Raw genomic sequence first — 13202 nt, 5'->3', positions numbered from 1 at the left:
CTCCCCACAGACCCGCCAAGAGCTTCCCTTGCATTCTTTTGCCCCTAACGGTCCCCAGACTTACATTTCCTCTAACTTCTGACACCTGTGCAGGCTGGGCAGCTCTTCAATCTGATTGTGAGACAGCTCCCTGGGGAAGACAGAACCCAGCTCAGAGTGAAGCAGTGGCTATGTGAAGGTGGGGACGGGGTCAGGAAAAAGCTTCCGTGGTCAGGACTGTGCTTTTCTGTCAATCAGTTGGCGGTCACGAGGACTCTGTAGGAACAGTACGGCCTCACGGAGTATCAATCTCTGCTTTAGATTTCACATCCCTCCTCCCTGCTAAGCCCCACCCCCTTACTGAGCCTAGATAGAACCAACTGGGTCTTTTGTTTTACAGCAGGGCTGCCTTATCAGCAGGTAAACCTGCAGAACCCTGGGAGCATCCTGAGGAAACCGGAGCACCAAGTGAAGGGCATGGAGACGAAGAGAGGCCAAAACTGGAGCATGGAATGCTGGAGCAGTCAGTAGGAAATATAGGTGCCACTGAGCAAGCTGGCCACTGTCACCCATGGAAGCAAAACCCCCATTTATGGAGCTGGCAGAGAAAGGAATGCTGAGAGCCCTCAAGGAACATCTGGCCCAACCTTTCCCATAGGCAGGGAATATGAGGCCTAGGACCTCAGCATTGAACCTGCCTAAAAACACACCACCAATTAATAGACACATCCCCAGATATCAGTGTACCCATCTTGAGCTGTTTGGAAGAGCCAGAGGGATCAGTCTAAGACTGAAGCTAGAATATAGGGGGGAAGAAAAACCGGGGCAACTTATGAATCTTCAGAATACCAGAAGCGATAGATAAACTCTCTTGCCTGAATGATGCCGTTTGGAAGCCCTATTATGAGACATGTACATTAAACAGAGCTGTTTTCAAGTCTCACAAATTGACTCTCATTTTAAAGGAGACATTGGAATTCAGAGACATTAAAGAATGAAGCCAAATGAACATAGCTAGTGAGAAGCAGACTTGTTCTCAAACCACTCAGCTCTGACTCCAGACACCCAAGTCCTTTATCTTGAGCAAGAGAGGACGGTCCCTCCCAAACAGATTCTCAGCAGGAGTCTATGTTGACTGCTCTCCAGAAAGAGATGTGACGGAGTACGACAGAAGCTGGAGAGGCTTTTCCTGGGACACGGGGCCAGCGGTACAATGCCAGGACTAGAGAATGATCAGGAGCCACTCACAGGATTCGGAGCCTGGGCAGCTGCTGGCACATTCCCGGGGGGAGCAGCCGGATGCCTGCACGGGTCAGGGTCCTGTAGGGAGAACAGAGACAGAGCTGGCACCAGGCCCAGAACCCTGCCATTCCCAGCCATCCGTCTCTAGCATTGGACCTGATACTGTCCGTGGGAGGACAGAGCTGACAAAAGAGAGGCGGCAGGATAAACAGGGCAGGGGGTGGGGCTATGGGAACAGAAAGTAGCCCCTTCCCTCGTTCCCTGGGCCTACGGAAGCTGGGGTGGGAAGCAGAGAGAAATAGGGTCCCGATCCATGGACTCTGCTTGTCCAATGATCCATACAGATCTAAATCTACTCATATATCTTCACCCCATCCATACCCCACCTCTCAGGATGGTCCCAGAAATACTGAGACCTTAGAGACTAAGTCTTCCCTGCTCGTGGGGCCATAGAGGGGCGGGATAGCCACGGCAATGAGTAGCTAGGAAACAGCGCCAGTGGAACCATGGGAACACAGTACACACTTTTCTCCCCGGGTCTGGGGGAGGGGAACAAGATGGAAAAAAAAAGAGAAGGTCCCGAGGCTGGGGTGCAGAGGGTTGCGAGGGCAGATTGGAGAATGGGCTTGGATTAGGCTCAGGGTAGCCCTAGAAAGACTCCAAGGCCAAGGTAATCCTTGGGAAACTATTATTACTTTCATGGAAAAATTTCCACATGCCACTGAAAGAGGAAGAAGACAATGGAGGCATAGAGGAGAGCAGCAGTCCCAGCAGAAGCATGAATGGGCTGTGTGGTGTGGGCAAGGAGCTGACTTCCCAATATTCACGTGGGGTGCCCGCTTGGTTTGTTTTCATTCATTTAATATGTTTTGAGGGCCTGCTATGTACCATGTACCTCGGGATGCCGAGTATTTTGAGGGTCTGTGATATACTTATCCCAGGATTCAGAGTATAGCATGGAGACACTAAGAAAGGCTTCATTGGAACTAAGCCTCTCAAAATCAAAGGAAATGGGTTTCACAACCCTGTTCCCATCCTACGTCCTCATTCACCATGGCTCAGGGTTAGGAGCTCTCAAGCCAGACCTGACAAATCTAAGCACAATAGAGGAATGCCAGCCTCCTCCCCCATATCCTGCTGCCCCTGCCTTGCCTGGAGGCAGCGCCACATCTGGAGATGGCCAAAGCCCTGGGGCTGAGCCAGTAGCAGAGGCAGACTAGGGGAGGGATAGCAAGAGGAACAGCCTGGACAGCCTTCCAGATGAAGAGAGGCGGAAGAGTCCCAGTGGAGGGAGAGGGAATCCACTCACAAGATCTCCAGGCTAGTGGTGCCTTTGAGGTCTGGGAACTCCTGGATGTCAGTGGCACCATTCAAGGATCTGCGAACAGAGAAAACAGGCTCTGGAGGGTGGGTCAGGCACGCCGACATCTGGACTCTCGACCTCAGCTTTCTGCACAGGCATTGCCTTTGGGTAAATGCCATCTTCCCCAGGTCTCCTTCAAATTAGCTACTCTGGCCCCGTTGGAAGTTGAGCCATGCCTAGCAGGGTCCAATAGCTTGTTTGTTTGTTTGTTGAGGCAAAGTCTCTCCAGGCTGTCCTGGAACACACTACATAGACCAGGCTGGCCTCTAACTCACAGAGATCTGCCTGTGTCTGCCTCCTGAGTGCCGGGATTAAAGACGTGCATCACCATGCCAGCCCCCAATCACTTTTTGAAATTGATACAGTCCTGCCAGGTCCAGAAGTTCTAAGATTAAGCCCAGTGACTCCAGCATTGAGGCCTTTGACTTGCAAAAAGACAAAACCAAACCGAGACAAGGGACATGGGAAATGTCCCATGTTATTATTTGTTTTTGATATGGAGTCTCCTGTAGCTCAGATTATATAGCAGAAGTTAGCCTGGAACCTCTCCTGCCTTCACCTCTGGAGCACTGAGATTATAAGCATGTACCACGACTCCTGGCACAAATGTTTACTTTAAAAGGCAAGTAGTGAGAGGGCTGTCACATGCCTTTAATCTTAGCCCTTGGAGAGTGGAAGCTAGAGGATCAGCTGGCCACATGAAACCCTGTCACAAAAGGACAGTGTGTGAGAGACCCTGAGGATGCAGAGTGGCATCCAACAATGCGCCCGATAGCGGAAGTTGAGGACCTGGGCTCACGCCTGTTCAGTCCCTGAGCACCTCAGGTTGCAGCTGTGAAATGGACCGAAGTACCTACCTCCCAGGTTGGGACGAAGAGGAAATGCCCTTGGAAACGAGAATGAAACTCGTGTCTGGAGGAGGTTAGCTGTGCAGACTGAGGTTACAACATGCTGTGAGCAGTCCATGGAAGCTTTTTTTTTTTTTTTAAAGAAGTGGGTGGGACCCTGGGCTTGGAATAGAAGAGTGGGGGAAGAAAACAAAGGACTGCCTTCAGGCTCAGCGTGAGAAAGATGGCATAGGAAGCTGTGCCACAGGGCACTGGAGAAGCAGCCTAAGGACGCAGAGAATCCAGAACCTTAGCCCTGTCCACTGTTCTCCCTGGGGGTATGTAGGAAGAAACTCCCACAGGCCGAACAAAACCAAAGATGTCAACGAAGTGCCCCGAGGTGTGAAGAAGGGCTCTCTTCATCCACGTGAGAGCCGAGGGAAGCCATTAAGTTCCAGCAGACATGGGAACAGGTCTGGGAAAGTATTGCGTCTAGAGCCCTGAAGGCCTCTCCTTCCAGCTGAGTGGTGACTGGCCACGGAGAGGTCCACAGGCAGAGGGCAGGAGAGAGCAAGCAGGGGGGTATAGTGGAGAAGCCCTGAGGGTAGCTCCAAGCAGCAGCCTCTGGTACCCACTTACAGCGTGTGCAGTTTAGACAGGTACTGGAACGCCGACCTTCCCACAAACTGGATTGGGTTGTCATAAAAATGTCTGGAAGAGAAACACCCGAGCCCCAGTTCAGATGCCCACTTCTTTTCAGATCCCTGCTCTTCTGGGTGGAGACTCAGAGAGAACAACAGCTCTCCCCCGTTCCTGCCTCGCTGGCTCTCTTTGGAGGCATCCTGTCTACCCACCCCCATGAGCTCCATCCTTTCAAACACAGGGCAGCAGGAGCAGAAGCAGTACTCACATTGTCTGCAGGAGGGGGTTGCCCATGAAGGCCTTCTCTGGGATAGCCTTGATGTTGTTGTTGTGGAACCCCCTGGAAGACAGCACCCAGAAGCAGTGAGGATTGGGGAGAGGTGTGGCGAGGAAGAGCTTGGAGCTCCACAGGGCTTTCTGACAGCTGACTAGACAGGTCCTGAGATCAAAGGGACCTCCACCTGGACATCTCAGCCTCCACTCCTGCTAGTGAGTTTTTTTTCTCTGTTCCACAATTTACTCAGCCTTTGTGTGCTCGTGTGTGTGCATGTGCAAGTGTGTGTAGGCATGCATGTCTGTTGGGAGGGAAGTGGGGACAGTTGCCAGGTCTCAAACTTCAGAAAGCCTGAAAGAATAAAGAACTCCGGAGTAAGTAGTTGAGCTCAGGCCCTGAGGAAGGGATCCACTCCTTGGTCACGTGTGCAGGAGCCATGGTGGGTCCCCCAGAGGAAGCCAAGGATGTGTGGAAGGAAAAGGAGCATACAGAAAGAAGAGACCTTCCAGGGGATCCTGGGTGAGGGAGGCTCTTCCTGAAGTGAAGAAACACACAAGGGGCAGATCAGCACAGGGGGCAGTCAGGTGTTCAATGACCGTGGATGGCATCTGCGGATGGTGAGCAATGAAGCACCCCACCGCGTGTCTGGGATCTGGAAGTCAAGAACAGTGTGTTTGGGTTGCTGTGGCACTTTGCCAAGAACCAAGCTGTGGGGCTGAAACTCACACAGTCCGGTCTGAGCAGGCCTCTCAACATCTCCTTCCTACTGCAGCCTCTGGCTTTGTGTGCCCTAGCATCTGCTCACTTCTTTCCACCTCCTGCTGTCCCATCATTCCTTTCACGTCCAGGCTCTGTCACTCAAGGTTCATCCTCCCATATCTCTGGCCAATGCTACCAACCAAGGCTTGCTACTTCCTTTGTTTCTTCTAGACATTCTTTTGGTTTGAACAGATCTTTTGTGACTTGGGCTAGGTCGAGTTCTGAGAGGTTGAGAGGTTGAGATGTTTAGATAATAGAGGCTATGTTTGCAATCAGCTTTCTCTCAATAGATGATGGATGGATGGATGAATGGATGGATGGATGGATGGATGGATGGATGGATGGATGGATAGATGGATAGATGGATTGGTGGGTGGGTGGATGGATGGATGGATGGGTGGATGGACGGATGGATTGGTGGATGGATAGATGAATGGATGGATGGATGGAAAGATGGATGGATTGAGATCTAAATGTGTACATTTTTTCTCTAGAAAAAATCATGAATCTTCATGTTCCTTTAATTGGATTCTAGTTAGACTTCTAAGGCCACTTAGGATACCCCACCAAGTATCCCTTTTGTGGTTATCCTCTACCTTAGCCACTTCCTTCCAAGTCTTTGCTTTTACTGCTCCACTGACTAAAATACCTGTCCCCTCCCAATCTCACTCATCCTTTGAGATCAGTTTCAGGAAACCTTAGTCCATAGTGAGCTGTCTGCTACTCTGAATTTCCACAGCTATTTTAGCCAATATACTATGCCACAATTTAAGGCTGGAATTATACGTGACTTTATCCTGTTCCTGTTTCATGAATGCTCCTTTGTGTCATGGATGAGGCTGAAGGATCCTTTTAAAGGATCCCATGCCCATCTTACCCTTGGTTTGTATTAACACCAAATACAGAACCCAGTCTGGTGAGTGTGAAAAAGAATAATGGATGGCTGGGAAAATGAGATGGCTCAACAGGTAAAAGTGCTGCTTGCCATCCAAGCCAGGAAACCCGAGTTCAATGCCTGGAACCTATATAAATAGAGAAGGAGAGACTGACTCTAGAAAGTTGTCCTCTGCCCTCCACACATAGGCTATGTCGTGTGTACCCCCCCCACATGCACACATCATACATGCACATGCATGCATGTTCACCCGCAACTAAAATGAAAACATTAATACTAAATGGCCATGGGGCTCCAGAGTCAATTTCTCAGTCTTTCTAGGGATGGTAATAAAGAGCAACCCTAGGGCTAGTGTGATGGCTTAGTGGTTAAGAGCACTGACTGTTCTTCCAGAAGACCCAGGTTCAAGTCCCAGCATCCACATGGCAGCTCACAACTGTCTGTAACTCTAGTTCCAAGGAATCTGACACTTTTACACCAAAAACACATAAAATAAGTTAAATAAATTATTATTTTTTGTTTTAAAAAAGAGTAACCCTATAAACCAGTCCCTGGTTCTTCTTCTAATTCTTCTTCAGACATAGACAGGGCAATGCCAGGTCCAAGCTGCAAGAAGTGGCTTCGTCCATGTATGCTCCCAGGCTTGAAGGACCCAGAGCTGTTTATGATGATGGTACACCCCCCCCCCCCCCCCGAGAAATGTTGAAAGTCAAACTACCAAGAGCCGAGGCTGCCGAGAGCTGCTCTGGGGGCTGTGGAGGGTTTCCAGCCACAGCTTTCATAAGGACCAGTCACTAGGACTATGGGAGGTGATTTGCTGAGTTAGCTGGCCTCTGCCCCTAGGAGAAGCACCCCGGAACACACCAACAGAAGGTCTTACAGTTCCTGCAGCCTGCCGAGGGTCCGGATGGCCACGGGGAATTCCTGCAGCTCATTATAGTTCAGGTCTCTGGAACGGAAAGCAGAGCAGTCATTAGCGCAGAGGCTTAACAGGGCATGTCAGGGTCCCTGAGACATGGAAACTTGGCTATAGGATTGGCCCGGGAGATGGGTTTTCCAATCTGTTGGGTCCAGCTGCCAAGGCCTGAAAACACATTTTCGGAATGTTTGTGCTCCGTTCCTACTCCACAAACCCTCAGGCTTGGAGCCTTCCTGGCAGCGGAACTGTTTTGAATGGGGACACGTTTTAGGGGTGTGCATATCTGGGGACACGTTTTAGGGGTGTGCATATCTGGAGCTGCCTACCTCGGAGTAATCTCTATAAAGCTCAGGAAGGTCTATTTGAGGTTTTTGGATTCATGGGGCAGGAGAAAAGAGAGAAGGAAGTGATCTTTAACATGTTAGTAGCTCTTGTGAGTCCAGAAGCTTCCTCAGATCACAGCTGCCTTAGCCACAGCCTCTCCGTTTTGAGGTGGACCCTCCCTGTGTATCTCAGATGACCTCGAACTTTTGATCCTTCAGCTTTAGATCCCAAAGTGTTGGAGCTGTCGGAGTGTCATCACGCCTGGCTGGTTTCTACCTTGGACTGGTGGCCCGGCAGTTAATCTTTATTTTCTCTTCATTTTGCTGCACTTTCCATTTTTCCTTTACCCTTAAGGAACACTTATCACATGCATAATCATAAAACAATGAAAGAAAGTTTTTTTTTTTAAAAGGGGGCCTCAAGCCAAGTTGGCAAGGATGAGGGAAAGCAAGCTCTCTAATAAACTAAATGTGTAGAACTTTTAACAATTTGATATCTTTCCGAATTGAAATCCACATACTCAAATTCTCTTACATCCATATGCTACAGAAAAGTCCATGCCTGTGTGTGAAAACGTTTGTATAAAGATACTCATAATAGCATCCTTTTAGGCAATAGAAGCCAAGTAGTGACTAACCCATATGCAATCACAGCTTCCCCCCTCCTTCAAGTAGATAACCCAAAGACAGGGGACACCTGCAGAAAGAGGGGGTACTTGAGCTCTGAGAGGAACAGTGAAGAAGAAGGATAGTTTCTATCTCCTCACCAACTTGTGAGGCTACCCCTTTTTTACAATTCCCTTTATTGCTTTCTGTGCAAAGCCTCAGAGGACCTCCTGAAAGTGTTGCTTCATCGTGTGCGAGGATTCCCTTTCCCTGTCTATCAGGGCTACCCAGACTTCAGAAGAGACAGCAACTCTCAAGAAATCAACTTCAGTCTTGGTACTCAGTAGCCAATGAATTAGCCTTATAGGTCCCTAATTCGGGGTGGGGTGTCTTGATGTCCCTAAAATCCTGTTTCTGAAGTGCGTAGTCTCAGGCTTTGGAAGTATGTGAGGGTGTTGGTTCCTGGGATGTCTCTTGACTCTTTCAGGGCGGACACTAGTCTATCTTCTCAGCTTCTAAAGCCATCCCTGCCCTGACAACTTTAATGGTTGTCCAAGGCCACAGCAGGGGACTGTGTGGAGGTCTTCTAATTGGAAAGTAGCTTGGCAGAGTTTTGGGGATAAATACCATGCTAACACAGAGATAATGACAGGCTATTCTGCATGGGAGGGTCACTGCACTTAATAGGCCACAGGTAGAGCCAGGAACCCAGCCTAGGAGGCCACAGGAACAGTGACAAGCATCTGGCAGTCAGTGAGCTAGATAATTGTTCCCCTCTACACACAGACTAATTACCCATTACCCTCAGACTGCCCTATCAATCGTGGGTAATTATACCAGAAAACCCCTCTGCTCTGCTCCGTCCTTTAGTACGCTGGGCATGCTGGTCTCCCATGGCCCGCAGTTTGATTTGCTCACAGAGATGCTTCCACAGGCTGCGTGAGGGCAAGGCTGTGGACAAGCGGTGTGCAGAATGACTGAAAGCTGCGGTACTGAGACTCTGGGCTTCTCAGAGCTCTGCCAAGGACTGCACAAGTCACCCAGTGAGTCAGGCGAGGAATGTGGAGGGTGGAGGCAGCGGGGTAAAGAGGTAGACACTCTTTTGGTTCTCAAATCCTAAATGGTTTTTTGTTGTATCTCAGTGTTTCAAAATCAATGGCTCCCTCTTATTTTGGTTCAGTTCCCTTAGGAATCTTTCACTGCTGCCCACAAGGAATTATATTTTCCATAAATAAAAAAGTGTCTTCATTCAAAATACATATATGAAATATTAATATTAATACTGGAGATAATTAAATTATCTCTAAGACAAGGAATTGCAGTAGTCTAACCTGAGAACCTTTGGTTGCTGTCTGTTCCCACTACCTAGGATATCCTTCCCCAGATACTTGTGTGGCCTACTTACTCACTGCACTCAGGTCTCCCCAGATTCCCCCCTTCAAAGGCGTCTTCCCTGACCCATGTAACTCAGGCACACCCTACCTCGCCACGCCTTTGCACACCTCAAACACTTCTTGGTTTCTCCTCTCAAACTGCGCCTCACGTAGTGGCTCATCTTCACGTCTCACTGTTTCAAAATGCCCCCTTTTAGTTTGGCTCAATTCCTTTAGAAAGTCTCGATTCTTGCCCACAAACAATTATATTGTTCCTACGTAGCGAAGCTGTGTCACTCCAAAGTGACATGCCTAGGCTTCTCAGTGCAGTGACCGATACAAGACAGAAGTAATACTGCATGACCCGGTCCTAAGCCACAGAGCCTTCCAGCCTCCTTCACAGCCCAGGAGTCTGCACTCCGCATTGTAAGGAAGCTCAAACTGGACTCATGAGTGGTGAGCTCTATGGAGAAGATGAACTGACAGCCAGCAGTGAGTGGGGCTTAGCCTTTCTCCTAGCAGACCCTTAGCCCTTGCTGAGCCTCCAGTGACCACACACTTCTAAATGAGCCCAGGGAGCTCAGCCAGGCCATGGACTCACGAGAAATACTAAGGTGTTATTTAAGGACACTAAGTGATTGGAGTGATTGTTTTTTTATGTCACAGGAGACATCCTGCCTTTTTTTTTTTTTTTTGCCTTCATGGAACTTATTGGCACATGACGTATTTATTTTTTTCTGACCCAACCAGAACAAAAGCTCCTCGGATGTAAGACTTTTGTCTGTTTCACATTTTAAACACCACAATAATATCTGACACAGAGCAGGACCTCAACAAGTATGTATTGAATGAATAATTGAAAAACTCTAAACAAGCTTCTTAATAAAAAAAAAAAAGGTTTTAAAAAACTCATGGGGTTTCCATGGTATTTTGATATGTATTCTCGAGTTTTGTTTTAGGTTGTTGTCAAAATGACACAAGATAGTTTGGAGTGACAGTTAGGGTTACCCTGAGCCGCAGAGACCATGGGATGTGCCCTGTGTGGCTTTGTTCTCATGGAGCACTTTTACAGTTCACTGGACCCATGTCCAGGCTGCCAAATTGAGTAGTTCCAGTTCTCCTTGGCAGTTTCTGGTCAGGAACTTTGCCAGGGGTAGACAGACAGTGGGAAACGGCATGTGGTTAAAGGCATGCGAACTAGACAGCTATTTTTATGGAGAAATGTGGGAGAAGAAAAATTGTACAAATGTCCCAAAGAACTCTGCAAACTCCTTACCAGTGAGGTGGCCACAGTGGGATGTCCACATAGATTGAGTGACCTGAGAGGTTGCCAAACTCTAGCTTTGTTTGGTACCATGCAGATGGCATCTGGCTCTAGTTGCCCAGGGCCTGTCTTTGCAACTCTCTCTGCACCCGATGAATTCAACTCAATGCAGTAGGCATGTGTGGCCAAACATCCCAAGATACACAAAGAATTCTGCTGGGCAGAAATGGAAAAAAGCACACCTGTCTAGACAAATGCACAAGACAAGACGATCCCTCTCGGCACGGTACTGCAGGTCCTGGAGAGTACACAAAGCATCAGGGCTGTCACACACCTGGAGAGACCACACCTAGGGGACTGTGTGGAAATGGGGTATCTGAACCAGGTTTGAAGAGCACACTTCAGAGGAGAGGAACATTTTGGAGGGAAGTGGTAAAGCTCAGCTGAAGCAAATGGAAATACGAAGAGGGAAGGGATTCACCCTCCTTGCTATGTACTATCCCTGCCTTCAGGCCATAGAGAGATAGCATGATGTGGGCTGAGCACTCACCACAATGTTTGACGGAATGAGCTCCATCCTCCCACAGTCTGGAGAGATGCATTCTCTCCCTACACCTTCCTTATCCGTTGGAGGAAGTGAGAAAACAAGCCAGCTGCTCGATCATCAATAACCTAGCCAGTGAGTCCTACGGAGATTACTGCCCATTTGCCTGTGTTCCTCCTCCCTCTGCAGTGTCCAACACCAGAGCCACTAGCCACATGTGGCTGTTGAATGATAAGTCAATGACGTTTTAATCTCAGTTTTAGTAGCCACATTCTATAGCAATATATGGCTATCAGCTATTGTATTAAACACACAGATATAAAACATTTCTACCATTGCGGAATCCTACTGGATGGCCTAACAGAAGAAATATCCAAAAGCATAGCTAAGAGTGTATTTCCCAGCCTTCCTTGCAGTAGGTGTGGCAAGATTCTGCCCCAGGAAGGTAGGCAAAATTTTAATCTGCTATTTCTCACCCTGATTTTTATATTATGGCTGCCTTTTCTCCTTTGTGGTCTGTCTACCTTACCACCAGCTAAATGCTCTGGGGATGGCAAGAACCTAGGTTCCTGAGTCGCCATGTGGAGGAAACGTCACATGCTCTGCCCCCAAATTCTCCTGGAACTACTACATAATCCAGGAAACAAACAAACAGAACAAAATAAAACAAACAAAAAACCCAGCCTTCTACTGTATATGAGCTGTTACATACATCTTGGTCTATTTGTTACAGTAGTTTAGCCTATGGTAACAAATTCAGTATCACAGCTAGGATTTGAACCCTGTTGGCTACCGTCTGGAGTCTACACTCTTAATTACTTCCCATCTAGAAAGAGCTCCTTAAAACACAGAACTGACTCGGTCCCTCTCTTACACTGAAAAGTCTAAAAGGGCTTTCGGTGGGGGGAGGGGGGAGACAAAACAAAGCCCAAATTCCTCAATGTTGCTTTCTCTGCATTTCAACCCTGCATGTATTTTCATATGTTCGTGTTTTTGCTTGGATCATTTCTGCCTTCAGCCTGGAATGCCCTTTCCCTACATCCTCAGCTGTTGAAGTATTAGTCATTCTTTGAAATTGGGTTCAAATATACCTTTCTCCATGAACGCAACCTCATCCCTACAGTTAGAATGAATCACTCACTCTCTCGTGGTTTCCTGGTGCTTTCTTCGTCAGCATGCAGGACATTCATTGGTGATGATGGTGTCTTGGTAATAATAGTCATTACTGTGTAAGGGTCATGTTTCTTGGGGGTTTGTATAGGTTAATCCATTCAATTCCCACCATTCCCTTGGAAGTGGGTACTGTTACTGCCTCCATTTTGGAAATAGGAAACAGTATGAGACAGACAGACAGCTCATAGCGTAATAGCTGGGATTATAGTCCAGACAGGCCAAGAGCACTGTGAGTTTTACCTGCATATATACCACCCCTCCATGAGACAGGAAGCTCGGTGAGGTCAGGAAGCACCTGAGTGCTGTTTTGGATCCCCTGCAGTCCAGGTACAGGGCTACATATGTGAATATCCACTGCCAAAGATTATCATTTGGGCCCAATACACAAGACCAACATGATGGAGACCCCTTTAGCCTTTGTGACTGACTGGTTCAGGGCAGCATTCCAGCCCTTTGCGAATCTACTCTACGCTTGGAAAACACAGTTTAGTCTGATCCTTATGATGCCCCAAGCTTCTGAGAGAAAACCCATCTGTGGGTCTAGGACTTTCTAGTCCATTATCTTTAATAGTTCCTAGGATCAGTCAGAAGCCCAAGAAGAGTTCATTATTCTGTTGGTTTTTTTGCAGGAACTAAAAGCAAATGAATAAGGTCTAAAGTAAAAGAGAAACCATCTCCATCTCCAACAGGAGCTTGGTCTAGAAGCTGTAGCTGCCCATGCCTAGTCCTCCCTTTCATCAGCTTGGTAGCTTCCAACCAAATCCAGGCACACTGATGGCAGCCTGTGAAGTTGATCAGAGCATCTCAGAAGGTCACCCAAGCCCTGAGGTCTCAGGACTCCCAGCCCTAGTCCTCTCCTTTCTGGTTGGGTATGCAGAATGGAAAGTCTTACTGTGGGTCAGTGGGCACAGCTAGTAGGGTTTCATACAGCTTCCTTTTACTGATGAGGAAATGGGGCTTGAAGAGAAAAGCTACATTGCTAGGATTTTTAAAGGCAGACCTCAAACCCAGGTCTTTTG

General features: G+C 48.1%; 1 protein-coding gene across 2 annotated transcripts in view; it reads right to left on the bottom strand.

The window, feature by feature from the left end:
• The window catches only part of Lgr6 (leucine rich repeat containing G protein-coupled receptor 6), a 120128-nt gene that overhangs the window by 17666 nt on the left and 89260 nt on the right, over window positions 1-13202 (bottom strand). For both annotated transcript variants that reach the window (XM_085688206.2, XM_085688205.2), the window contains exons 7-12: window positions 6862-6930; window positions 4322-4393; window positions 4051-4122; window positions 2531-2599; window positions 1228-1299; window positions 65-130 (exon numbers count right to left, since the gene is read on the bottom strand). In XM_085688206.2, coding sequence (XP_085544332.1) covers window positions 65-130; window positions 1228-1299; window positions 2531-2599; window positions 4051-4122; window positions 4322-4393; window positions 6862-6930 — 420 coding nt within the window. The remainder of the gene's footprint in view (window positions 1-64; window positions 131-1227; window positions 1300-2530; window positions 2600-4050; window positions 4123-4321; window positions 4394-6861; window positions 6931-13202) is intronic.

This window comes from Myodes glareolus, chromosome 5 (genome assembly GCF_982192425.1).
Source record: "Myodes glareolus chromosome 5, mMyoGla1.1, whole genome shotgun sequence".
Lineage (NCBI taxonomy): Eukaryota > Metazoa > Chordata > Mammalia > Rodentia > Cricetidae > Myodes > Myodes glareolus.
The sequence above is the reverse complement of the archived record's forward strand: the minus strand, read 5'-3'. Positions and strand labels throughout refer to the sequence as shown.